This window comes from Gymnoscopelus microlampas, assembly GCF_963454915.1.
Source record: "Gymnoscopelus microlampas genome assembly, chromosome: 2".
Taxonomy (NCBI): Eukaryota; Metazoa; Chordata; class Actinopteri; order Myctophiformes; family Myctophidae; genus Gymnoscopelus; species Gymnoscopelus microlampas.
In genome coordinates, this window is record NC_139939.1 from 46,764,330 (window position 1) to 46,792,199 (window position 27,870).

General features: G+C 41.2%; 1 protein-coding gene across 1 annotated transcript; it reads right to left on the reverse strand.

Moving 5' to 3' along the window:
* Nucleotides 1–1,088: 1,088 nt before the first annotated feature.
* Nucleotides 1,089–27,801, reverse strand: col9a1a (collagen, type IX, alpha 1a). Its single transcript, XM_084077108.1, has 32 exons — nt 27,584–27,801; nt 26,948–27,022; nt 26,551–26,589; nt 26,368–26,430; nt 20,403–20,456; nt 19,570–19,605; nt 19,068–19,091; nt 18,860–18,913; nt 18,639–18,692; nt 17,413–17,445; nt 16,472–16,528; nt 16,076–16,129; nt 14,701–14,754; nt 14,524–14,577; nt 14,346–14,399; nt 14,172–14,225; nt 13,553–13,606; nt 13,054–13,107; nt 12,644–12,697; nt 12,498–12,542; nt 12,339–12,392; nt 10,844–10,897; nt 10,266–10,319; nt 7,544–7,615; nt 6,613–6,648; nt 6,458–6,502; nt 6,115–6,147; nt 5,486–5,632; nt 5,004–5,058; nt 4,346–4,534; nt 3,972–4,049; nt 1,089–2,011 (listed from the first exon to the last, which is right to left on the reverse strand). The coding sequence occupies exons 1-32, from the start codon at nt 27,656–27,658 to the stop codon at nt 1,806–1,808; spliced, it is 2,064 nt and encodes a 687-aa protein (XP_083933234.1). The 5' UTR covers nt 27,659–27,801; the 3' UTR covers nt 1,089–1,805.
* Nucleotides 27,802–27,870: the final 69 nt, after the last annotated feature.

Here is a 27,870-nt window from a genome sequence, read left to right on the forward strand (position 1 = left end):
AGCAGGTATCTTCTAGTGGTTTTGACTTGCTTTTTTTGGGTGCTGATTGTGCACATGTTTGCTCAACCAATTGTACACTCTCAGAGCAGAGTGTTTCCATTGACTCAATGGAAACACTCTGCTCTGAGAGTGTACAATTGGAACCTGTCTTCGGGTCCATTTGGTTCCATTTGTACACTCTCAGAGTTATGGGGGTCCTTGAAATTAAAATGTTGGAGAACCGCTACACCAAATGGAACAGAGCCTTCAAGTTCATTAGAATAATTAATAACACCTGTGAAGGAAGTAAGGCAGGGGCACAATTTATTTCCAATATGGCTGCTGTGCATGGTGCTTATTGATAGGAGTTGCTAATACTTCCAACCACAAGAGGGCGACAACGTCTAACCGGTGGATTTGCCTGTAAACTCTTCAGTGGGATCTCCGCCAGGCCGGGTTGCCTACCCAGGACTGTTAGTTGTTGTGGGGTGCAGTCAACAGGACCAAGGGTGTATTGTGGATTTTGTTTTAGCAGTGGGAATCCTATTTTAATGACATCATGCTCACTCACAAACACATGCACATGTACGCATATGAAAAAAAATAAAGAGGTCAGTATCATGGTCAGTAGCATGGTAGTATCATGGTCAGTATCATGTCAGTACCATGTCAGTATAATCCTCAGTATCATGTCAGTACCATGTCAGTATAATCCTCAGTATCATGTCAGTATAATGGTCAGTAATGGTCAGTAATGGTCAGTATCATGTCAGTATCCTGGTCAGTATCCCTATGTCAGCCACAAACTGTTGAACCGTAGGTCATACAATCAAAAATGTTTTCCCATGGATTGCATTTCCTTGGATCATGCAACTTCCCATATAGGCCCCACCCATTTCGGCCTGGGCTTTCTTCAAAACACAATTTTTACACAATTTATCTTCCTCAACACAGTTTTTCAACCATAATAAATGAATTGCTGGAGCTTGGCTGTCTTCTGAGAAGAAAAGGGAGGGAAATGTGTAATTACATTGTTGAATGCTCTCCTGAATAGAAAGGAATTTAAAATGAGTTGCTTCTTTTGATTATTCTATACAAAACATGCAAACGGTTATCAAAATGTGTTTATTTCCTCTTTTGTACAACTTGATACCACGTCGGACCTTGATATAATAAATAAAAATGTCATATAAAACTGCTAGATAGGTTTTCAAACAATGCTGCCCTCCAATCACAAAAAACACCGTCAGCATGACAAAGAATTCAAAATATCCTACCTACACTGAGAGGAAGAAGCACAGGGGCTGTTGAGTGGATAAGCAAAGATACTCACAAACAATTGTAAGTTATCCAGCAGTATAATTTGCATATGAATTTCATATTGACACATTTACATAAACACACATACAGCACATGTTTTAGACTTGCCACATTGTTGCATTTTGCTTCACTGTAAGGGGAGGGACGGGTAGGTTGTATTGTTAACATAGATTAGAGTACCCATTTTCTCAAAAACAAGAGCTGATTATTTATTATTTTACACAGACGGCGAGGTAAAAATAAAACCATTTGTCATTCAGCGGAGCACTGCTATTAGTCCACATTTACGTTTCTTTATAGGGGGTCGAACAACCGCCACAGAAATGGCATTGATAGAAAATTGTATTATGTTCCAAATGAATGAAAACAACCAACAAGACAAATCAAGTGACAAAACACAATGGACAAATCTTCTCTGGAGTGATATTTTCTCCATTAGTCTCTCAGTTGCCTCCTCCTCCTCCCCCCCCTCCCCTTCAAGTTCAGGGGTCCATCACAGGCCCACTTCACATCTCATTGGGGCCCTTCATCCCAGAATCCTTGGCGGACACCGGCGACGCCACCATGGGAAGGATGCACTGTGACGATTCACAATAGCCGTTAAGTCCTTGAGACCCGGGAGGCCCAGGAACGCCAGGAACACCGGGGACTCCGCGCGGTCCCCTCAGTCCTTCACGGCCGTCTGTGCCATAGGCTGCTCTGCCATGATCACCTGGGGAAAAAAAGATAGGTCCTGTTAGATTCAAAACAGTAAAAATTGCACATTGTCCATGGAATATTTTGCTTATACACCCACATGAGGAACACCATGTCGTCGCTGTCGGGGTGGAAACCTCATATGTCCAAAACTGTTACTTTTCAGGGTTCAAATTCAAAAATAGCAAAAGTAGCAGATCTTAAAGCTCGAAACATGTGGATCTGCTACTTTTGATGCTTTTGTGTGACGCCGTAGTATGATCAAGTAGGACGCTAATTTACAAGAAAACACAAACAGTTAGAATATGGAGATAGCCGAGGTTTCTGCCCGACAACAACGATATCAATGATGGGGGTTTACACGCGTAGAACTTGGAATTATCCGCACTGACAGGATATTTCTTTAGCATCTGGTCCTTGAGGGAGTTCCAGGGGTTCCCCAGCGAAATGATGGATAGTTAGGAATCAAATGGACCCTATTGGGTCTCTAACTCTGAGAGTGTACGGGTCCATTTGGTTCCATTTGTACACTCTCAGAGCTAAATCAACATTGATTTTACAATATAAATTGAGGTCCCAGAGATGGCAATGCCATTCAATGGGGGTCTGTAGCCTAATGCACGTCAAACTGGGGGTTCCTTGAAATTAAAATGGTTGAGAATCACTGCTAGAGCTGCTTCTCTTAGGGGGTCCCTGGCATATCTTTTCAAATGGGGGTCCGCGGTAGCCTGGTAAACCCCCCTCCCTCCGGAAATCTCATTTGCATTTGATTTCAGGAAGGAGTCTGGGATTGCTCAGGGAGTAAAGCTGCCCGGTCGGCTGCGTGTTAGAACCAATCAGCGGCTGCTAGGGGCGGGATCATCCAATCACCTGCCAAGTAGCTTGAAAAAATGAAAACGCCGTCTGTCATCGATTCTGCTACCGGAGTCTCAGATGGAAGTACGCTGTGAAACAAAATGTGTGTCGCAAGCTTCTTCCATTTGACGGAGTCAGGTTAGGTCCGCGGGCTAATAAGTGTCATTTTGGGGGTCCTTGACATGAAAAAGTTTGAGAACCACTGGCCTACTGTAGATTTTCCACTGTTTCTTCAAAACACTTTATGCTACTACTCCTGCAGAGTTTGTGTAAAGCTCACACATGTCATTACACATCTGACACATATCTCTGGAGTTATATTTGCTAAACATGTATCATATAGATTTTTTATATTCCATACCGATTGGCTATAATAACAATTTTTACTAAGAGATGACAAAAATCTTGAATGCATTGCCTGTTCGACCCCAACTTTGAAGCACATATTGAGGAGCCCCTAAACAGTGCAGAGCCAAAAGTGAGTTCACTTACACCCATGGAGGGCACCCCCAATGCGACAAATGTCAATGTTTGTTGCAGAAAGATGTGATTTCGACCAAATTAGGTACATACGATCTCAGGAGTCATATGACAATCAACGGCAAACTGCTTTTTTAGATTCCATACTATATGCCTGTAATTGGCATCCAAAAGTTGTGGGAAAGGCCTATTGCCATAAATCATGAACTCAACATCCAATCAACCACGAATTGGAATTGCATGTTGAGGCACTGTAGACTATGAGGTCTATAGAGTGCACCTCTAAAACTTCTTTCACTTCTGCCCACAAATGCAAAAAAAGTTAACCGTATGTCATAGAAATTCTATTTCCCCCCACAGCTTCCTCGGGTCCTGACTCCTGACAGCTACAACCCGCGACTTGCACAGTCCTAGGTAGGCCACCCAGCCTGGCGGGTGGCCTGCCTAGGTTACAACTGTGAACAGTGTGTGTGAACAAGTTGATGAGCTCTATCTTGTATGAATATAAACTATGAATATTTGCACTATGTTTGTCTGAACTGGCCCTGTTGTCTTGTATCTTGGCCTTGATGAGGCATACATATCACATCATCTAACAGCAGATCTGCAGGGTTCTGCCTGGAAGTATATGCTGTATTTACCTGGTAGACCAGGTGCGCCAGGTTCTCCCTTGGACCCTCTTGCTGTGGGCCCTCTGTCACCTCTGTCACCAGTGTCACCTGTGGACAAAGAAAAATATGATTGGAAAGGTGTTACTATCCAGAATCATTTGTCACACCTCAGATACTTCACCACTTAAAACCTTAAAACCCTAAAAAAAATACTTAATTGACCTCTATACTTGATCTCTAGTCTCTATACTTGATCTGTTCCTTTTTTCCAATCTACAAGCTCACAATGCATCGCGTTACAACATGTTGTGAGCTTGTAGATTTTCATTTGGAAACAATGTACAGTTACTGAGGACATGTGAAAAGATCTGATTCTGCATCTCTGAATCCTATAATAATCTCACCTCTTTGTCCTTTGCGACCCAGCAGCCCTGGTGGTCCCTTGAGACCGGGCAGTCCTCTTGTTCCGGTGTGTCCGGGGAAACCGTTGTCTCCAGCAGGGCCCGGAGGTCCGGGCGGACCCGGTGGACCTGGCAGGCCAGACATGCCTTCTTCAGGCCTGCTCAGGCTGGCTGCTAGCTGGGCCAGCTGCTCTGTGACACAGACAGCAACGCATTGTTTCCGCTTACATTTTAGGCATTTCGCTGACACATTAATCCACAATCTCAGTGAGTTCAGCAGTGACATCGCTACTCGTCTGATACAAAATGCCTTATCCAGGGTGACTTACACAGAGCAAAAAGTTTACTTTTTTAATTTTATTTAGAGTAGCCAATTATATTTTACCCCTTTTTCTCCCCAATTTAGTCGTTATGCCAATTAATTCCTCCCAACACACATTTCTGTGTTGTCACTGCTGTCGTATCCCACTGGCTCACCTACCAGTGAGGAGCCCCCACCAGGAGGACGTAGAGCCCTTTGTCCTACTCCTCCCGCCAAATATCCACACCGGATGCACCACGGTGGATTCGAGCCCACAACCTCCGTGGTGGTGGGCAGGGACCACTGCGCCACCCAAGAGCCCCCAAAAAAGTACAAAATATGAAGATGACTGACACTTACCTTGCATTACCCTCATGCAAACTTGTTTGACGTGCGTATCTGTTGGTGTCTTGCCCTGTTAGAACAAGGATTGGTAAGTACAGAGAAACCACATCGTTCACAGCATCAACATAAGCCTCAGGTGCAGGCATTTACAGTATATGCGCTTGACCAGGTTTTCTATACGCCATGGCTTTTGTAGCAGCAGCTCCTAATAGCCTAAGGATATGTATGGTCTTTTTTTGTGTGGTTGTGGTTGCAGTTGTTTCGTAAATGAATGTCCTACTTTGATCATACTACAGCATCAGCATCAAAAGTAGCAGATCTGCAAGCTTGAAACGCGGCGCGAAGCGATGCGTTTTGAACTGAGTGAGATCCGAGTGATAAAACGATGTTGCACATTAAGCTAATCATCCGGGGACCCCCTAAAATCATTTGGGGACCCCCAGTTTGGTAACCACTGATGTACTGGAGAGAACATTTTTTATTGCAGTGCGCCTTACCGCCGGCCCCTGTGGTCCTCGCACCCCTGGTAGCCCCCTGTCTCCCTGCATGCCTCGTGGTCCAGGCAATCCTTCCTTGCCCTCTTTCCCTTCTTGACCTCTGCCTCCCTCAGGTCCTTTGTTTCCTGTCTCTCCTGGTGGGCCTGTCTGAAACAACACAGTGTGAGTGTGTTTACATGCACACCCAATGCCACCATTATACTGGCAATAATCAGGTTATTGTTGCAATGATTTGATTGAAGCATTTACATGCATAGAATTGGCGTGATTATTATGGCAATAACCCTGGTTTATATGTTTTCAGACAAGCATAGATAGAGACATGTGCCACTAAGTAGCCCAGAGGAAATCTTGACCAGGCGTAAATTGAAAAATTGTGCAAATAACAGGTGTCTTAATAAGATAAATACTCTTGATTACGACCGAAACCAGATTTTGATAATCAGATTACGTGAGCGTGTTTCAGTAATAACCAATATATTGCCTTAGTATGCAGGTTTGAACACATGATGCATTATTAGAATGCACATGGAGAGGCAAGGCTAAAAGACATTAAAGTGCACACTACTACAGTAGTAACTAGTCAAATGGTGCTTCATGGATGTACGGCTATTTTGTGCTGAACATACCGATCCTTTTTCTCCTGGTTCACCCTCATCGCCCTGGAAAGGAATAGACGGATACATAGCATGATATAACAAATTCAGTCAGTTCAAGTAGATAGATCTGCTACCATGATTTAAAGCATACATAGTAGATTAGGGAAAATTAGGATTATAGTTTTAGTTGAAAAGTTTGTTTATATGGAGTTATATCCCCCTCTCTGCCCTCAGTTTCCTGTCTCTCTACTAGCCTAATCTAAATAAAGCAACAACAAACAATATTTGGTCATATGACAATGCTAAAACACAAGGTGTGTATAAATAAATAAATAAATGAATGAAGCACATATTTTGGTGGTTGATCACTCACCAAGTCTCCTCTCTCTCCTGCCGTGCCCTCAGCACCTGCATCGCCCTGAAACACAGGAGAACATGTCACATCTTTGGCCCGAGTCCAAAATGAAATTCTGAAAGCCTATAGAGAAGATTTTAATCAGATGTAATATTGCATCTTGTAAAACATACTTGTTCTCCCACCGGACCATCTAGACCGACACCACCCTGCAAAAAGAGAACAGATAACTTGGCATAACCTGGCATTGTGACTTCTTTGATGTATGTTGACAGAATTCACTAATTTTACCTCATTTCAGTGAATAACCTTCTACTTAACCCCTTGAACCCCAGCATGTCTATTCTGGGTGGGGGGGGGGACATTTGCCAAAAATCGCCGATCTACAAGTTCACAACGTATATCAAAGGCGACACGTTGAGAGCTTGTAGATCGGCTATTTTTGGTGTAGACGGAAGAAAGCGGTCAAAGTACAGTCGTAACTCAAGTCCAGTTCTCTAGAACAGGGGTCTTCAACAGGGGGTCCGGGACCCCTTGGGGGTCCTCAGAGTTACTACAGGGGGGCCGCCAAATCTTTGTGTGATAGGATTGAACCGTAGCATCCCTATTCTGAGGAGAACTTTAGCCAAAAAAAGCAGATCTACAAGCTCACAACGCCTTGCAGCGTGTGTTGATGTTGATGAATGTGTAATCTGAAACACAGTTGCAACACATACAATATGTAGTGGGGGGTCCCTGCTTCATCTCTCTCTCAGCTAAGGGGTCCCTGGCCTGAAAAACCTTGAAGACCCCTGCTCTAGACTATAGGGGTTAAGTGGTTAATCCTTGACTTAATATGTTTTTAAAAAACATTGAAAACAATGAAAAATCATTTATAAATCATCAACTTCGGTATTAACGTAAAGTTTCCTGAACCTTTTTTGAGAAAGTGTTACTGCTTAATTTCACATAAAATAAATACATTTTAATAACAACACCTTTGTCTGGGACATATTCATATGCACAAAATGCTTTTATGAATGACACTCATCAGCTTAATTTTTGAGCTATGCCAATTTATCTAGCATGGTCATTGTGTGGTACTGTCACTTTAGTTGCTCTTACCCTGTCACCCTGCTGACCAAACAAACCAGCGGGTCCTGGGAGACCTGGAAGACCAAGAGCCCCGATACCTCCCTGTATGAACACACACACACACACACACACACACACACACACACACACACACACACACACACACACACACACACACACACACACACACACACACACACACACACACACACACACACACACACACACACACACACACAATAATCAAAACACTGGATCACCTGTGAGAAGCTATATGCTCCCACCATGACATTGAGCCAACCAACCATATTTCCAGAATGAAAAAAGCCTTGTCTGACTCTGAATGGTGAAGCAGTAGAAGTATTGGGGATAAACTGCTTCACTCAGATATTTCTGTGTGTGTGTGTGTGTGTGTGTGTGTGTGTGTGTGTGTGTGTGTGTGTGTGTGTGTGTGTGTGTGTGTGTGTGTGTGTGTGTGTGTGTGTGTGTGTGTGTGTGTGTGTGTGTGTGTGTGTGTGTAAGTGGGGGTACTGATTGTGGCATCCTGTGGGCAAACCGATCGCAAGCATTCCTTGGGAACAGAGGTCTCTTTCAGGATTTCTCAGATTTTTTTTTCCCTGCCCTGAATCCCCTTTAACTGAAGAAATACTCCTGGTCCCCCTGGGCCTTTGTAACAAGAGTCCATTCATACCCCCCTTCTTACAAGTGGATTACTGCATTAACAGAGGGCCAAAGGTTTAGAAAGGCCTGACACTTTTAATATAGACCAGCACATGGCTCCATTTCCCTGCAGCAGATGTTCAAGCAAGATATGAGGTTCATCTTGGTCAGTGTTCCCCGTGTTGATTGAATAATAATGCACAGGATGATAGATGTTATTTATGTACGCTGATGATCACTTGCTTTATGTCACAGGGAATGGATTTATATTTCTAGTTCAACAGTTTAACAGGCCAAGGTGCAGTAATACAAATCAGGTTGGAATTTGGTGAAATAGCTTAGTTTGGCCTAATTTCTTTTTGCTCCATGGGACTTGAGAAGTGATCACCAGAGGGAAATTAATGGGATGATTTAAGTAATACATTTTCCATATCTACAACATCTTTGGTTTTTATCTCTTCACGCTTATTCACTGCTGCATGGCCCAAAATAATTTCATATCCTCAGATTATTTTCTTTCCTTTCTTGATATCTGCCTAAATTTCCTTTACCATTATGCTAATATCAAAATCATATTGTTATTTTCTCAGGGTTTTTATAAGAATGTAACAGGTTGAATGGGAAATCCATTCAGTCTGTCCAACAACCTTATCCTTTTTCATCATCTTTACTTCGCTGCTGTCAGTCAGAAACCTTGCATCTTCTCCATATGTGGTTAAGTGTGTCTGTGGGTTTTATAAATATTGAACCAATGCCAAAAATTATTAACTAGAGCTTTGTGACTAACAAATAACTACATTGGATCCATTGGAACACAGGTGCCTTAATACATTAAAATTGCCCTCTATAACTACAATATATTTTTTGAAACAGTTGATCTTTCACTCAATAGGGGCAATGCCCGTCGCAAGTTGATGATGTCATTTGTCCATGTGTGGTCTAGCCCTATGGAATCTATGGAATGCATATGCTAATAAAACATATTTAAAATATTGTTTTGATGCTCATATTAACCGTAGGAAGTATAAAGTTGTTTTTTATTTTCATATGCATTCCATAAATTCCATAGGGCTAGACCACACATGGACAAATGACATCATCAACTTGCGACGGGCATTGCCCCTATTGAGTGAAAGATTAGCTATTTCTAAAATAAATAAAATATTTAAGGTGTTTTTAATTTTACATTTTAGTTAAAGAGGACAATTATAATGTATTAAGACATATTTGGCTTATTAGCCAGGGATCCTTTTAAGAGTCAAGTTCATCAAGACCTCATCAAGGTTACATCTCTTACCTGGTCTCCTTAGAAATGCTCTCATTGTGTTATTCCTAATACTATGAACTGGTGTGTCCAAGATGAAGGTTTTCTTGTCTTGTTCATTGTCATAATAAAAAGGTACCAAAGCACAGATAGTAGCAGTTCTTCTCTCAACAGATGTAGAGTAGCACAAGGCTCAGAGTACAGCACATTTCTTAATTATTTCCATTTATTTTAACCTCCTCGGACAACCAAATGGATGACAGTACAACAACAACAACATCAGCACCAGAGAGTTTAGACAATCAGAAGAAAGTATTTGGAGAAGACCATTTAGCGTTCATTTCTGTAATTGATCACTTAACGGACACTTTCAATTGTTCTGATGGAGCAGACTCCAATCAACCATTGGCTCTTCTAAGGAGGTTAAAACATGTTACTTGTTAGTTCTGTCATACCCAGTATTGTTGCAGACACCATGCATGCACATCATCTCTGCACCATGAAACATCTCGGAATATATTTTTTTCCATTCTTCAGTTTGCAGTTTCGGCCAACATTCATTTCAAGCATCACCATCAACCTCTATAACGCTTCCTGGGCCAGTTCATAAGGTCACTGGTCTACTGGTAATGTCTGTGATAAATTACAGATATTTTTGCAGCAACATTTATCAATATATCTGGTCTACCCATGTCTAGTGTCAGTCCCTCCATAGCTTGGATGTTGAGGGGAAAGTGGTGATAGGTGACTGGGATAATCAAGATGCCGTATGACTAATTTGATACCTCTTGGGTCCTTTACAATATCTTCATTCTTCTCATGACTTACCCTGGGTCCTTGTTCTCCCGCAGGGCCATCATTGCCCCTCCCTCCTCGCTCCCCCTAAAAAGAAGGAAGAGTTAACTCAGCAACAGGCTAAAGAGAGAGCTGTCATAATGACATGGATAACCCTGATGACTTGAAAGATCCCACTTATCGCCCATTGACAACAAACACCTTCCGTTCATGTTCAGACAAAAATGTTGTGAATTCCTTAAATGTAATTGCATATGTCTCTCTATTATGCAAACTAGAATCTTTGATAGTCTTACATAGGCAGATGATTAGAGATCTCCACCAATTAAAATGTAATAATGTAGGGCTAGAACAGAGGAGAAAACCAGTGCAACTTTTTTCATGTCTAAGTGCAATGAACATGGTATAGAGTATAATTATTTAGCTGTGACCAGCTAGAATAAGCCACTCTTTCGGTCGATCAGTCAGTATGTCTGTCGGTCGGTCTGTGTTATACAAAGGTTTTGAGTGCAAAAGAGGAGCTGGTCGCAGCTTATCATAAATTACATACGTATTTCTGTTCCTTAAAACACATTTGATCTGTGCAATAAAAGGCCCCAAAAAATACTCACAGGTCCACCTCTTGGTCCAGGAGGTCCAACTTCTCCCTGGTCACCACGTTCGCCCTGTAAGCAAGAGAGATGTTGCCTGACGTCTGTGACCATGGCATATGGCACAATGTTGAAAGGGCACAGAACCAAATCAATGATACTTTGGTGTCGTTACTTTAGTCCCAGCATTGTGCACACACACGCACGCACGCACGCACGCACGCACGCCCTATAATCGTATTACGAATCTTATATTCAAATTGGCTAACGGGAGGACTGGCCGGACTTTAGACTTGATGTTATTACCTTAATAAACATCGTCATAAATACTATATGCTTCCAGTCACTAGTTTAGAGTCTTTTTCAATCACCATGACATGCGTTTTGGTAAATTATGGTCCCATTTATTTTAAAATTGATGATAAAGTAGGGTATGCTGTAGGAGGGGCGTGGCTACCTTGTGATGATTTGAGTGACAAGCTACACAACCAATAGCATTCATTCCCCACCCCCGCTCTGGTCCCAACCAATAGCATTAATTTCCGTGTGCATAGGATATGACGCGATATGATGTGATACAGAAAGATGGCGGATTTGAAATTGCTGAAAAATAGGCTTCATTTACGGTCTGTAGAGTCTATGGGCGTAACTTTGTCCATTTATTTTTACAGTAAAGGGTTCGAATCCATCGTGGTGCATCCGGCTTTGTCGAGCGTCTATACGAACACAATTGGCCCATGTTCGGGGGACGGAAGCCGTGCGGGGAGGGTGATATCACTGCATATATTCCTACGGGCTGGGGGGGGGGGGGGCACCTGGAGTCAGCAGGGAGTGTTGGGTGGGAGGAGTAGGACAAGGGCTCTACGTCCTCCCGGTGGGGGCTCCTCACTGGCAGGTGAGTCAGTAGGATACAACAGCAGTGGCAACACACAAATGTGTGTGGAATCAATTGGCAAAAACGACAAAATTGGGGAGAAAAAGAGGTAAAAAGAACACACACACGCACACACACACAAAAGGGTGCATGCCCATATATAGGCATATACTGATGACATCAGGTATCTCCATATATGGGCGTAAAAGGGACAAGGACTGACAGATACAGAGATATCCATATATGGGCATATCGGTCGGATCGGCGGTGCGATGTACAGCCACATAGCAGGCCGAACCTCTAGTAGCAGTAGTAATAATATCCGGTACTACAAGCTCACAACATGTTGCATCGCAACTTAATAGATTTGCGGCTGTATTTGCAATTATTTAAACTTTTGAAACATTTTTTTTTTAAACAAGTTTATTGTGCTCCACAATGATGTTACAAGGTTTTCTTTCCTTCCTTTTTTTTGCCGATGGGTTCCCAGATTGCCTCAAGACAAGGCCTCACGTCCCCCCTGCTGTCTTTGGTGCCCGCCCCCCAATAGGAGGTGGTTGGGAACCACTGTGGTCTTATATCTCTACACCACCTGAAAGCCCCATCTAGCATGAAGGTTGTTTCAACTTGCTCCATACTTACTGTTTTCCCTGGAGACCCCATCACTCCAACAACACCTGGGTCCCCAGAAATACCCTGGAGGAGATGAACATATGTACAGAATTATCATCCATGTTGTACTATTTATTATACTTTAGTTTATACTATGTCATACATTATTAGCAGAAATGTACATCATACCGTCTCGCCTGCGACGCCTTTTTGTCCAAAAGAACCTGGCAAACCCTATAAAAAGAATCACATTAAGGCCAGTTAAGTCCAGAAGGCTCAGTTTGACACTGTTGGGCTTTAATCAGAGATGTATTGCAGTCAGAGGTAATACATACAGGAAGTCCTTGGAGGCCGGCATCGCCTGGAGCTCCATTTTTCCCTGGAACATTCTGTATAATAATAGAAACAATTAGCATGAGTTGTTTATAGTTGTTTATTTATCAAAGGAAGAGTGTTGAGCATAACTCAGCACTGCTCTGCTTCGCACACAGTAGATACAATTAAACTATAAAAAATGTTGACCGCTGAGTAGCATCAGTGGAGCAATTGGTGCTTAAGTGCCTTGCTCAAGGGCCCTGGACTGCAGCAGTTGTTTCCCAGCACAGACTTTTCTCTGCAGTCTGGAGATTCAAACCAGGAGTCTTCCACCCACAAACCCACTTCTCAAATCTTTAGGCAACCAACCAGCACCCATACGTTGATCTACTTGCTTCACAGCCAATTCAATCAAATAGTTGAACAATACCTTGGATCCTGGCAACCCAGGAATTCCCTCACGGCCATCTGGACCAGCAAGGCCCTGTTTATGAGAGAAAGAACAGGGAAATCCACATAATCTGTGTTTGATTGACAAATACTTGTCCTAGACAGATACTACAAATACTACCCCCCCCCCCCCCCCACCATGGATGGCTATCAAGACAGACAGACAAACAGATTGTTTTTTTTATTTTGAACACTGTTAACACTGTTACAGATATATAGATAGATAGATAGATAGATAGATAGATAGATAGATAGATAGATAGACAGACAGACAGACAGACAGACAGACAGACAGACAGACAGACAGACAGACAGACAGACAGACAGACAGACAGACAGACAGACAGATAGATAGATAGATAGATAGATAGATAGATAGATAGATAGATAGATAGATAGATAGATAGATAGATAGATGCTGTAAATGTATGTATTTTTTTTATCACATTCAACACCAACAATTGTGTTGTGTCACTCACAGGCTCTCCTTTGGGCCCTGGAACGCCCCTGATTCCAAATGGACCGCGAGGCCCCTGAAAATCACCAAGCATCAAAATGTAATACCACCACAATAAGAATGATCATAACGTTGCTGTCGGAGCGGAAACCGCATTTCGCTGTCGTTTACGTCATCATACAAGAGTGTCGAGCACAAGTACTGAAATATTCACAGTACAGAAATATTTTCACTATTTCTGAAAGATGTTTCCATTTCCTGATGAATCAATTTCCTGAAAAGTAACGGTTTTGGACATACAAGGTTTCCACCCGACAGCAAAGCTATATGACGTGATTTTTATTACATTCAACACTAACAATTAAACACAATTAAACAATTAAAACTACATACATACACAAAACAATAAGTACATATTGCACATATTTCATGTTATAATCATGCACACAATAGATTACACTCAGAGGACATATTGACAGAACAATGTTAAGTGCGGATGGTTGCTATGCTTTTAGATATTAGTCTGAAGACTAGACTAGACACAGTAATGTATACGATGCTTTTACATGTACATTAGCATTGTTTTGTGTGGATCTTTCCTCACTGTGCCACCATTTGACTTGTCCGAGGCGTTTACTTACTTGTGCTCCGCCTGGCCCGGTCTCGCCTACCACTCCTCTCTGACCCAGGTCACCCTACAAAAAAATGACCACAGTCCATTTAAGGGTCGTCCATCGACAAGCAGCAGAGATGGCTTGACAGAGGTAACAAAAGTGGCACAACAACAACAGCGGTAAAACACAGAAGCAACTTACTGGGCCGCCCACGATTCCCTGACCACCCAGATCACCAGACTTTCCACGAGGTCCCTGTTTGGATATGAAGTTTGTGAAATAAGTTATTCAGCGTACACAACCGCCTTTGTTCCAAAACAGGACACGGTATGACAAGAGATTAATGTGTGTCAGAGTATAGGGGTGTAAACTCGTTTACCCGATCACCTTTGGATCCCACTATCCCTGTGATGCCCCTTGGCCCACCTTGACCCTAAAATCACTCAGCAGAAGGAAGGAGAGAGACAGAACCAGATTATCATGTTAACATGTTTGAGATATACAAAGACAAACAAAATGCATTATAACACTGTTGAGAAAAAATAAAATATTTTACTGGTAGTCCTTGCGCTCCCAAGTCACCCAGCTCTCCTTGTTCACCCTCATAGCCCTGAAAGAGAGAACGCGACCCAAACGTGTGTTAATATTTGTCACCGCATATTCTCATTCTGCAAGTCCCTCACACACCTGAGTGATGTTGGTGACAGTTGCACAGGAGAATGAGATGACTATTGCTCCTACAACACATTATGCAAAGAAAATCCACACACTCTGTCTCTTGCAGTTGAAATATTCGATTAAGCAAATAAACCCCAAATGTTTTGTTATTGACTGAATTTACAGTGTGGACTGCAATAATCTGTCTATTGGCCTTATTCCAGATAATACAATATTTTGATCAAGATGATTATTGAACAATTCCATTCATATTCTTATTTACATGCAAGTATGCCTCTATGCCTCCAATTTACTTATACTGTATGGCCAGGAGAAGGGTTGAAGATGCTACTTCACCCCAATCTTTTTTTTTATTCATCTAGAAGGGAACAAAAACATGATTGCTCTTCATTGACTCTACACTTTAGACAATTTGTTCAAATGCACACAGATGTGTTCAAATGCATTTGAACAAGAGGGTTCTCTTCCTTCATTTGGTCAGCAACCATTTTGAAAAATCCCAGTTGCCATGTTTGCGTCGATTTAAAAAAAGTCATGATATCCCTCATCCTCAAAATCCTACGCATGGTGACAGTTGTAGCCTCACCACAGACATAACCTCTGATAACCATAGTTAGTTAGATGTACACGTCTAAAATGCCCTTAAATAATTAAACTAAAAGTCTTAATTGGATTATGCTTACTCTGATTATGCCCTAATCAGAAACCAGCATTACAGGGTAATGTCTTATTCATATTATTTTCTTAATCTGATTAGTATCGAAATACTGCAGTCATAGTAAATGTAGTGTAATCCTATGCTATGGTGACATCATTGTACTATTCACTTTTTAAACGGCAAATTAAAGCAGCACTATGTAACTTGTAACAACTATGTAACAACTATATAGAATATTATGCCCCACAAAATTATAAAGTTACATGTTTAAGCAATAGCAATCCTCCTTCCATACATGTATAGACACATTACTATGTATAGGGGAGACAATGAGTTTCATCCTGGCATTTGCCAAGTCACCAACGCAGAACTGCCAGTCAAAGCGAAGACTGGCCAATCACAGCGCATCCTCGCCGTACATGCTTGCAGAGACTCTTGGGTAATGAAGTCAAAGACGTTGGCTGCCATGTTATTCATTTCCAAAGTGGCCTCTAAACTACGTAGTGCTGCTTTAATGATAGTGGGCGAGAAATAGCGTTCATGCTATGTCCTCAATAAGGATAGGTGCTTTGTGAGGATGAAAGTGAAACACTACCTTGTGCCCTTGTTTTCCAGGCTCGCCAGATTCACCCTTGGCTCCTTTGTGACCCTAATTGCAGAAAAGACATGCCGATTAAGTCAAAATTTGTAATCAACTGTTTTTTAAGAAAATAATTTCTTCACAAAGTTCACTGGAATGCATGAAGCTAAACTGGACAAAATACATCACAAATGTTCAGATACAATGCCATAATATATATTTATATGTGTCTGTGTGTCTATTATGTGTGAATTCCAACATTGATTGATTGATTGGATACTTTATTAACAGCTTGCAAAAAGTACAGAGGTACAGTTATACAATATTGCTAAAAGGATAATCGCAATAAGCTTGTTTCTATTGTGGTTGTATAGGTGTAAGTTAACTTTGAGAACCATGTTATTTACTTACTTTCATGCCTGGTAGCCCAGAATATCCAGCTAGACCTGCAGAGCAGGCATTGGGGCACTGAAAAACACAAAGTCAGCCTATTTGAGGTCATGGAAGAGCCCTGCCACTAGGGGGCTCCACTGACAGTAGCTCACCTTGTTAGCATAATGTAAAGCAAAAGGAAAATGGTATCTAGAATAGCCATATAGTAAGCAAATTGTACTTTGAGTGCTACATTTATTGTGCATAGTAATTGTAATGTCCTTGTCAATGCATGCATTAAAAAAATCCAAAACATTTCATAAACAACAACATATTTGAAAACCCCCACAATATTTTAACAACCCAAAGCACTGTGAAATGTTTCGAATGTGCCTAATTCTAACCTGGTATTTTAAAGCTGAAAACAGGTAATCATTTATGGAGGACCATTTTGGCACTAATACATAAATAAATACAAACCACAAATAAATAAATAGCACAATAAATAGCTTTTTATGTATGTATGTATGTATGTATGCATGTATGCGTGCGTGCGTGCGTGCGTGCGTGCGTGCGTGTGTGTGTATGGTCCTCCACAATAATCCTGAAAGGCTATCATTCCAATATTCCAAGGGGTCTGTATAAACAACTTTCACTTTTTAAGTGTACACAGCAAAATATTCAGTGTTAGCTTTGTACACTCTCACTGTTAAACTAACAATGAATTGTGCTGTGTTGGAAACGTTGCCATCTTAGCATCATCATGATGATCATGATGTTTTGCTGGTATTACAAATGTGTGGGAATTGGGGAATCTAAAACATAATTTCAGGAACACGTGAAGTACGGGTGGCTCATTGGGCACAGACCACAGTTGTCATGTCATTAATTTGAATCTGGTTCATCATGCCATTTCCTGAGATTCACACTTAAATACATCAAAGTGACACAGACCATAACTACATTTGGGTCAAACTCACCAGGTCCTCCCCATCCCACACGCCTGGAGGCCCCTAGGAAAGAAACAATAAAAAACAGCTTGGGCTTGCTTGGAATTCTCTTAAGTAGCTGCAGCTCATACATTTGGTGTATACCGTATTCATGGTCAATGGCTACAATGTGTGTATACAATGAGAAAGTTAAAAAAAAGTCTGAAATATCACTGCAAAATGAACCAGGTCCTGTGTACCCAGGGGGAGGCGCAAAACACATTCATTATGCTCGCCGAAAACAATCACTGTAGAATTGGTGGTTTGAATGTGAAACCCAACAAATAGTGGATTGGCACAGCGCAAATTAACATGAATGGCCTGTCCCTGGTTGCATATCAACGGGTGGGAGCTAATTAAAGTACCGTCCCCGGCTGCTACAACTACTGTACGTTTAAATCACCGATAATGAGAGACCATATGAGACAAACTTACTGAGATTGAGTTCGGGAAGAGACACCAATACAAAAGACAGCAGAATGGGAAGACAATATTTGTTTCAGTCATGTCTCATATGTAACAACTGTGTGTTTGTAAACTAATAATCCCTCCCAGAAACTAAGAACCACATAGGCCTAAACATTTGTTATACTGTATTTATTTTCTGTGGTAGCATGTTTTAGTCTTTAAAACAGAAGCAGTGAACCACCTCATGCATGCGTAATTAAACATAATACTTTACTAAGACAACATAGAAGGACACTTAATTAAATATCCAAAGGTAATGCTTCGCAAAAGAGCCCAGTTCACCCCCAGACCAGGCCCACCACATCACAAAATGTTCCCGTTATCTTATATTCACGTTAGAGTCCCCCCACTTCCTAGTACAATCCTGTGCCCCTGAGGTACACCCACAGCAAAAGAAACTAGACTACACCACTGGAACACGGTTTTGGAGTCAAGCTCAAGGTTTTCCATTGTGTCCAGAATTACCTACAAATCATAAGTTTTAACCCATGATTTGCAGGCAAGTCATGGGTTGACTTGAGATATGAAACTTAAACTTGAGTAGGATTTACTGTACATCACAAAATTCAGGACTTGTGACTTGACTTGGACTTGTCTCAAATGATTTGTAACTTGACTTGAACTTGGCAGAACAGAAAACAGCTCTGCCCTCCGTTTTCATGCATTAAAACGTGGTTGATGGGCCACTCTGTTGGGTTGCGTAGTGGCAGCATCTCTGACAGTTTTACAGACATAGTTATGATATTTACCCTGGGCCCAGCGGTGCCGGGAAGACCAACTGGACCTCTCTTTCCTCTTGCTCCCTGTAAAGCGATCATGAGTCAAATGAAAACCTGTTTAATTAATACTATAAAAAGTACTATGAACAGTAAAATTTTCATCATGTAATGAAATTGAGACAAAGATTTACAAATACTCTAATTAAAAGGGTTGTATTGATAACACTGATGTGCTAATTTCAATTACTCACAGGAGATCCAACTTTGCCAAGTTCACCTGGAAGCCCATCTGTACCAGGAATACCCTGGAAACAAAAAGCAAAGAAACAAGAAAGTTTGATGAGTCGTCTTGCTGTTGCAATGAAGGCAACATTTCTTTATTAGTGTATTTTACTTTGAATGCTGCATGGATAGAATTTATCTTTAAAAGAGTGACACAAATATCCAGGAAGTACTTACATCGAGACCGTCAGCTCCCTCGCCCTGTGGGAGACAGGAGACAAATCATGGTAAGCATGATATAATGAAGGATCGTTTGAATGTGTGTGTTGGAAACAAATGTTATAAAAAGGAGAGAGACCTGTTAACAAATAACACTGTTGTATGAATGTAATTATTACTTGTATTTATTACTATATAGCTCTATATAAGGATATTGTGAACAGACAACCCTTTAAATGTAAAGAAAAAACTGCCACTCACAAGATAAATCAATACAAGTAAAAAAGCTGAATGTAACAAATAAAGGGGAAAATCTAAAGACAAATACATGAGGTTCATAAATGATTGGAACAATAACCTGGAGTTGTTTCCAAAATGATAATCTTAAGATTCAATAATTTCCTAGACCACGGAGCACAATGTACCACAGAGCCACACTATGATCGACGAACATTTTGATGATGAAACTTTGGTTAACAGTATATGCAGTACTTAAATCAGGATAATATGTGCAACTTACAATCTCTCCAGCCTCTCCAGCCTCACCAGTTTCACCCTGCAAACAAAACGTAAGTTAAATGAACCTAGTGGTGCAAACCCAGCCCGATTCCAACTCCCTACAAGTGTCCCTTCTCCTCTCTCTCTCTCTGTTGGTCATCCTCGGACGAGCCCTCCAGCGCCATTTCAAGTCATCTTGATCCTCCATACATCTGGTGTACTTTCCTCCCTTCTGCATCTTTCTTTAGTAAGTCCATGTAGGTTGGTGTGGGACATCCTCATGATTGATGCCTGTGTGTCTGTCCCTGGGATATGATCATTTTGATCTTGACCTTTGTCTGTGACCTTTGACCCTTTCAACCCTAAAAGGTAATCCGAGCGCGGCACAGTAGCTGCTCACTGCTCCTTATGATTATATGGGTAAAAGGACACATTTGTAGAGGAAAAAAATCACGTATGTGTATATATATACAGTGAAAAATAATGAATTACATTACACATCTTATTGTTACATCTTGTAGATGGTAAGATAAGAGTAAAAATATTTTTGTTCCAGTTCCTCACACGCCAATTCATTGCCTCCAGGTTTCATGAAAATCTGCAAGCCCATTATCAAGTTAATTTGCCCACAGACATACAGACAGATGTACACACACAGGAGAAATATGGGTATTAGAGGACCAGGCGGCAAAGCGCCATGTTCAGAATGGGACAGAAAATGTCATTTCTCAGCCGGTATTGCATGTAATCAAAACGATCAACACAGTTAATTTCACACATTGATTAAAATCCACACATTTTGACAGTGAACTATTCCATATTGGCCTTCACAGTAGGCGATAATGTTCAACTTACTTTTGCCCCTATTGCACCATCTGCGCCAGGATCTCCGGAGGGTCCTACAGGTCCCTAAAGAGAAAACAAAATCACAACACGTCAACAAAACCAACATTGGGGGAAAATAATGTTTTCATTTTTTAAATGAATACGCCCAATAGTACAAATGAGTAACTGCCCTAGAGCAGTGGTTCTCTACCTGTGTGTGTGTGTGTGTGAGTGTGTGTGTGTGTGTGTGTGTGTGTGTGTGTGTGTGTGTGTGTATGTGTGTGTGTGTGTGTGTGTGTGTGTGTGTGTGTGTGTGTGTGTGTGTGTGTGTGTGTGTGTGTGTGTGTGTGTGTGTGTGTGTGTGTGTGTGTGTGTGTGTGTGTGTGTGTGTGTGTGTGTGTGTGTGTGTGTGTGTGGGGGGGGGGGGGCGGGGGGGCTCAAATTGACTTTTGTAGAGTGAAATAAGAGCGTACCAATGCGCTCTTTACAGGTCAGTTTTATCAAGCATAGAGGGTTTAAGTGGAACTGAATTCTCAACAAAAGCTAATTCATCCTAGTGTATGACGGAGGACAATTTAATGATAAATTAAAACCTCCGGTGATATGATTATTGTGAGCGTTTTTTTTATCACGATAAACGATAATAACTATTATCATCCCATGCCTACTCCAGTGTCTCTTCAGACAGTAATTCTACCAATGGAGTCTTGTCCATGTTTGACATTGTTAGTTCCTTCAGCAGTGAGGATGCTCACAGTGGCAGTTCAGTTCAGTGCACTGTGAAACTGCGCTGATTGGTCAGCTGTAGCTTGGCATTGTATTGGCCAGATCACACGGGTTGACAAAAGTTCCCCACCATAGGGCATAGCAGTTTTGCCACCATTTTGTGGTGCCACAGATAGAAAATCTATCATTTTTCCCCATAGAGGACCACAATGGAAACAAGCCCCTAGGGCTTTTTTTGTGTTATCATTTTAACAATCATTGTAAAAAAAAACGTTTTAACAAACTGCTAATAAAGTATTCAATCAATCAATCAAAGAGATTTCAAAAAATATTTGAATATTTATTAAGCCTATATTTAATGAATACCCAAATATCTTTTTAGCCTGGATGGCTTCTTCCAGGGCTCAAAATGATTTTTATAAATATTTTCGGAAATCTCTATGGGAAAAATGAATGGGGTTTCTATCTGTGGCACCACAAAAATGACAAAAATGACAAATGAATGATCAATACTCTGAATACATCTTCTAATAAACCAAACATCATACAACCAGCAGGTATATCAATACATCAACCAAAATAATCCTTCTATCCTTCTGTAAAATGAGGGAACCTTTGAGAGGCGGAGACCCCTATCCGTCTGTGTGTGTGTGTGTGTGTGTGTGTGTGTGTGTGTGTGTGTGTGTGTGTGTGTGTGTGTGTGTGTGTGTGTGTGTGTGTGTGTGTGTGTGTGTGTGTGTGTGTGTGTGTGTGTGTGTGTGTGTGTGTGTGTGTGTGTGATGTAACATTTTGGCCTATAACTCTTGAACCATGTTGTACAATCAAAAAGGATTATGATGCAACTCCCCATATAGGACCATTTCTACCTGACGAGATTTTCCACCATTTTGCGTTTACTTCTAAACACATATTTTGCTACTACTCATACAGATTTTGTCCAGAACTCACGCGAACCGGTGCACAATATCTCAGGAGTCATGTGATCAAGATGTATCAGTCTGTTTTTTTCTGATTCCATTCCGATTGACTTCCAACATTTGCAGGAGGGGCCCATTTAGCAAGAATTGCCACAAATCCTGAACGCAGCGTCCGATCCAGCCCAAATTTGAATCTCATATTGAGGGGCCTCTACAAGTAATTTTATGTCAACCAGCAAGGGGAACCACAAATGCTACAAATGTCAATGTTTGTTGTTGAAATGTGATTTTCTGATCACAATGGTGTCCTGTGGTGGCACAAATGGTGTCGTGAATCATGTGACAGCTAGAAGAAGGGCTCCTCGCAGCACAGGTCTCCGCCAGGTCAGGTAGGTTATTGTGGGCCAGCAATGTTGATGGAATATGAAGAATCGGACAGATCCATCTTGATCACATGACTAGAGATAATGTGTACTTCCTCGGCCTAGTGGGAATGTCCATGCAAAGTTTCACGGCAATCACACGCTGCGTTCCTTATTTGAGGCATTTTGTTCAAAACAGAACGCTCCTGCAAACTTTGGAAGCCAATCTTAGACAATCAGGATGGAATATCTGAAAAATCTGAAAGACACGTTTGGTTCAATGACTATAGAGATACTGTGTACCCATTTGCATGATGTTTGGTCAAAATCTGTAGGAGTAATATAAAAACACACACATGGATACATGGACGGACGGACGGACGGACAGTCAGACGGACAGGGTGCAAAACATAGTCTCTGCCACGCCTTCGGCCTGGCGGAGACACTGACTGTCAAACATGGTTTTGATATGCCATACCCCTTGCCTGTAATTGCATTCAATTACAGGCAAGATGTGTTTTTTTGTTACAAAAAACACATTAGCATCCAGTTTTTAAAATGAAGCCAATAAGGAAGTGCCAAATTCCCTGCAGTTCTCATTAATTGCCTAGCAGGTGGGGATTACAATGGGGATTGGACTTTACACTTGATTTTATTACCTTAGAAATCCTTCGTCATGAATAATTTATGCTTTCAGAGGCTTAAAGGCTTCTTTCAATTGCTAGGATAGGTCCCATTAATTAAAAATTTGATGATGAAGTAGGGTATACTTCATCATCAAAGTCAATAGCAAATGCGGCCTGAAAGAAATAATTAGAAGGTATAGCTAAATATAGGCCTACAAGTTCTGAGTTAAAATGAACTGCTCCACAGCCTCACATTAACTGCTCACTGAATAGGCTCTATGCACAGCAGCCATATTGGAAAGAAATTGGGCCCCTTCCTTGCTTCCTTCACAGGTGTTTCCAATGACACTAATGAAGGCTCTGTTCCATTTAGTGTAGCACAGTGGTTCTCAGACTTTTTAATTTCAAGGACCCCCATAACTCTCAGAGATACACCCTCTCAAGGAACCATGAGGGTCCCTGGACCACACTTTGAGACCCACTAGTATTTCTAGTGAGCCAACATGGACAATATCAGCACCCTGACTCTGTTTGACCAGAATGGAACAGAGCCTTCATTAGTATCATTGGTAACACCTGTGAAGGAAGTAAGAAGAAGCCAAAATGGCTGCTGTGCATAGAGCCTATTAAGCCATTTCAAAAACACCTGACCAGAGGCCAAATGAAGTAACAAGCAGTGAACTTAAAGGCACATGAAACCCTGGCTGATTTTGATGATGTTTTCCAATTCAGGTTTAAAGCTACAGTAGGTTATACACTTGGCAGGGTAGTAAACAACACAGTTGCAGCTAATACAATTTATAATTGCATTGCTTACATCATGATGTACTATAAGGTCAGTCTCATGCAGCCTGCCATTATTTTTTTTACCCTGCTGTAGCTTTTATCCTGAACTGAAAAACAAGCTACAAAATCAGCCTAGGATTTCATCCCCTTTTAAATTGGAGCAATTTCAAGACTCAAATCTAATTCCAATGCCTTGGGACATTTAAACCTGCATGACTGAATTAGCCCAGCAACCTCTAATTGAATGAAATGGAAGGATTTGTCTGGGAGAAAAAAGGGTCAAAGAAAACAGGAATAGATGACTATGCAGGTCAGAATCATTTGATAAAGCCCATTGTACACGTTTACATTCAGGACTGACCAAAGCCTATGTATACTGTCACAGCTGGCTAATTTGCTATAATTTCATGCCTTCAGTTCATGCAAAACGTGTGCACGCTCATTTTCCCGGTATGCTTTTTCTATAATACATGCCAAGAACATCCCAATAAAAATGAAACAAAAGTAAGAGCAACAAGGAGCCAACTGTGTGAGGGATAGTGACATACAGTACGACGTCTACCTCTTTGTCAATAGGATGGGAACATCTATCTATAAATCTCTCTCTGTCTGTCTGTCTGTCTGTCTGTCTGTCTGTCACACCCCTTTTATGCCCATCTAGATATCCCCAAGTTGGTGCTTCATAGTTAGTCAGGTCAGTAATAAAGATTACTGACCGGTGACCTCACAGTATTGGCATCACAGCACTGACGGCACAGTACTGATGTCATAGACCATTGTTTCCCAAACATTGGGTCGGGACACATATGTGGGCCGCGGACACATTTTTATAGTAAGTCCTAACATACCCCTATTCCTAAATTTTGTTATTTCACAAGATTTATTAAAAAAGTCCCAAAAGATTCTAAATGTGTCATATGTTAAAAACAAATTCAAACCTTTTTCAAAATAATCCTTAAAGGGAAAGAAATACTTAAGAAGTAGTGAAAATAGCTGCTAAGATCTACAAGCTTGTAGAGCTTGTAGATCTGCTATTTTCTCTTTTGGGTCTCAAGCTAAAAGGTTTTGGAACCACTGTCATAGACTACCCTCCAAATACTCTGACAACAGTCAGGTACTGGTGTCATAATACCCTTCTGACAACTGTACTGCACTACTACATATAAAAGAACAGAAAGGTCATATTAAGCACCCTACTTCTGTGTTCATTGCCACCTAATGGTCGTGACTGAGACTGTGACTACATCATGTGACTTTTAATATCTTGACAGAATTAAGCTTCTTCTGTTTATTTTATTGCTGTGGAATTCATATTGGAATTCATATGAGACAACAAATGTGAATGACATTTCAATTAAGTAAGTAAGTAAGTAAGTCGGAGAAGCTTATTGACTGTATAAACCACTGGAATTTCCAGAGATTGGTTTATCCTTAACCACTTTCAACCTGCCATCTATATTTTGGACATGAAATTATAGGCCAAAATGTTAAGAACATTTTCATAATATCTTCAAAAACAGCGAAAATAGCAGATCTACAATCTCTTTCAAGTCTTTCACATTTACACATCACAGTGTAAGAGATGAATGAAGACACAGCAGTATATTGTGAAAGAGGGCGGTTCCCTTTCCACAGGCCCTCCCCCATCAACCACCACATATTAACAACTTTTGCCTTGCATTCTGACCATTCAGAGGTCTTAGCAGCCAAAGAGCACGAGAAAACACCTCAAATTAAACATTCAGAGATTACAGTTTTCTTACAACACAGCACTAATATTGCCAAGGATAGGCCCCCCACTACCACTGGGGATCCTAAAGTAAAAGAAAAAGAAGCATGTTGTACATGTATTGTATTGCAGGATGCCATGGACCAACATGTCCATCAAATTATACATAATATATGTTTTAGTCTATTTCAAAACCTTTATCTGTACTGCACAGCAGTTCACACTGATCCTGTCCACCACTTCTGTCCAGCTGCTTATTCATTTTAACCAGGCTGTCTGTCTGTACCCAGGACCATCAGCACACACACCAGGTATGGGGTGCAGCAGCCTGCACACACTGGGTCCATTTTGCACAGCCAGCCTTTAGCAGCATACAGCTCTTTCCTGTCAGCCATCCCTGGGCAGTTGAACCCCCACCCCGCCGGCCCAGCACCCCCCTGCCTTATACAAAAAGACTTCTGTTTCTGTCAGGAAGCTATTTGAGGCACACTCTACTCACTCACCTAAATATTGATGTATTCAAGACTTTGTTTTTTTCAGGGGACATGTTTCCTCAACTCTTTTGCTCTGCGGCCAAGATAAACTACTTTTGCCAGTCGTAGATGTGCATATCTTGAGTCCTTCAGACACTACAGTGATTCAACACAATCTTTTATCACCCCTCCCCCACTCCCCCCTACTACAGTTAACTAATAGAATGACTTTCTTATCCATTACAATGGTTGGTTAAGACTGGTTGAGTGCAACATGTACAGTCTTTACCAAATTGCCTTTTAGAATAGAAAACATACTGGTTTAGAAATTTCTTAGTTTTGATTTCTCAGGTTGTTACCCTGGTGTTTAACTTACGTCTGCGCCTGGGAGGCCCGCTGTGCCAGGAACTCCGTCTTTGCCATTATCACCATCCGGGCCCTGGAATCACAATGTTCATTTAGTGGTGAAAACAAACATATTAATTAACTCCACAGTAAGTAGTTATCATATCTGTTCATGCATGTGAGATTAATAATGCAGGGAAAGAATTCCACTCACAGGTCCGCCTTCAACAAAGTTGTCTTCTCCTCTCTCACCCTGAAAAAAATATTACAAATGTAATGCATGTGATGTTACTTCTTAAGTGAAATATTTAGGGAAATAGAATGAAGCAGTGAAGACATAATGGTCATAAATAACAAAGCTGGTGTCACTGACATTTTTTATTTTAAACCATTCAGGAAGTGGAATGTTCAAAACCAACTAAATGGAACACAAACTATTAAAACGGTACATGTATGTTCTATGATCAGAAATCAAATATTTGTGAATTAATGCTCTATTACTGACTAATAAATAGTGTCTTGACATTATTTTGGATTTGATTATACTGAAGTTGATACTGACCCCAGCTTTGATAGATATCTCATTAGATAATAAATAAAATTCAGCTCACATCAATGCCATCTACGCCAGGTACCCCAGCTATTCCTGCCGGTCCTTCAGGACCCCTGGGACCAACCGGGCCCCTCTGCAGATAAACAACAAAAACAACCCCAAAATAAAATCATTATTTTCTGCTGAAATCCATCCTCAAACCAGGGTTGGTGTGGTGGTCTGCAAAGAGTAGCTCACACAAAGTCCCTTTGTGTGGGAGCAGTCATGGTGCTAGAAATAATAAGGTCAAGAAATATGAACTAAAGGCATACTATCCCATTATAGTCGAGGAACTCTGAACTGCATGTGCTGAGATTAACTGTTGTTTTAGTCTCATTGGTTCCATGTGTCCACATGAGAGGATACACACACCGTTCATTCCTGTTTTGAGTTCCAAATGTATTAAAGATATCACACAAAGGAAACCTGTGTGGAGTTATTTTTTCCTTTCAAAAAAATATACTTAGCAAGGATGGAGGGTTGGCTATCTGTATGTATAAATGTAAAATGTAAAATGTATATTAAATCCAGAATTAGCAGATTACATAATGCTATTCATTGATACAGTAGCCTAAACAACTAGCCCACAGAACAAAAGCAACCAACTACTATTGATAAAAAAGAGAGCTGAATTAGAGAACAATTTATCACTTACCTGAGCGGAGCAAATTAGGACGATTTGCAATAAAATCACCAACAAAGGCTCCCGGGAGATCCTGGCGCCGGCCATGGTCTTCCTAACGACGTGGGGAAGACGCAAAAAGTCCCTTTTCCCGGATTAGTTGGGGTTCCTCGGAGCACCTGTCAATATCCCCCTAACTGAACCCCACCGTGCACTGAGAAGGTACGATGTACTATTAAACACTCATGTTTATTCATGAGGCGCTCCATCGCTGCACACAGTGGTTGGAGGAGGGACTGAAGGTGCGTGCTGCTGGGGGA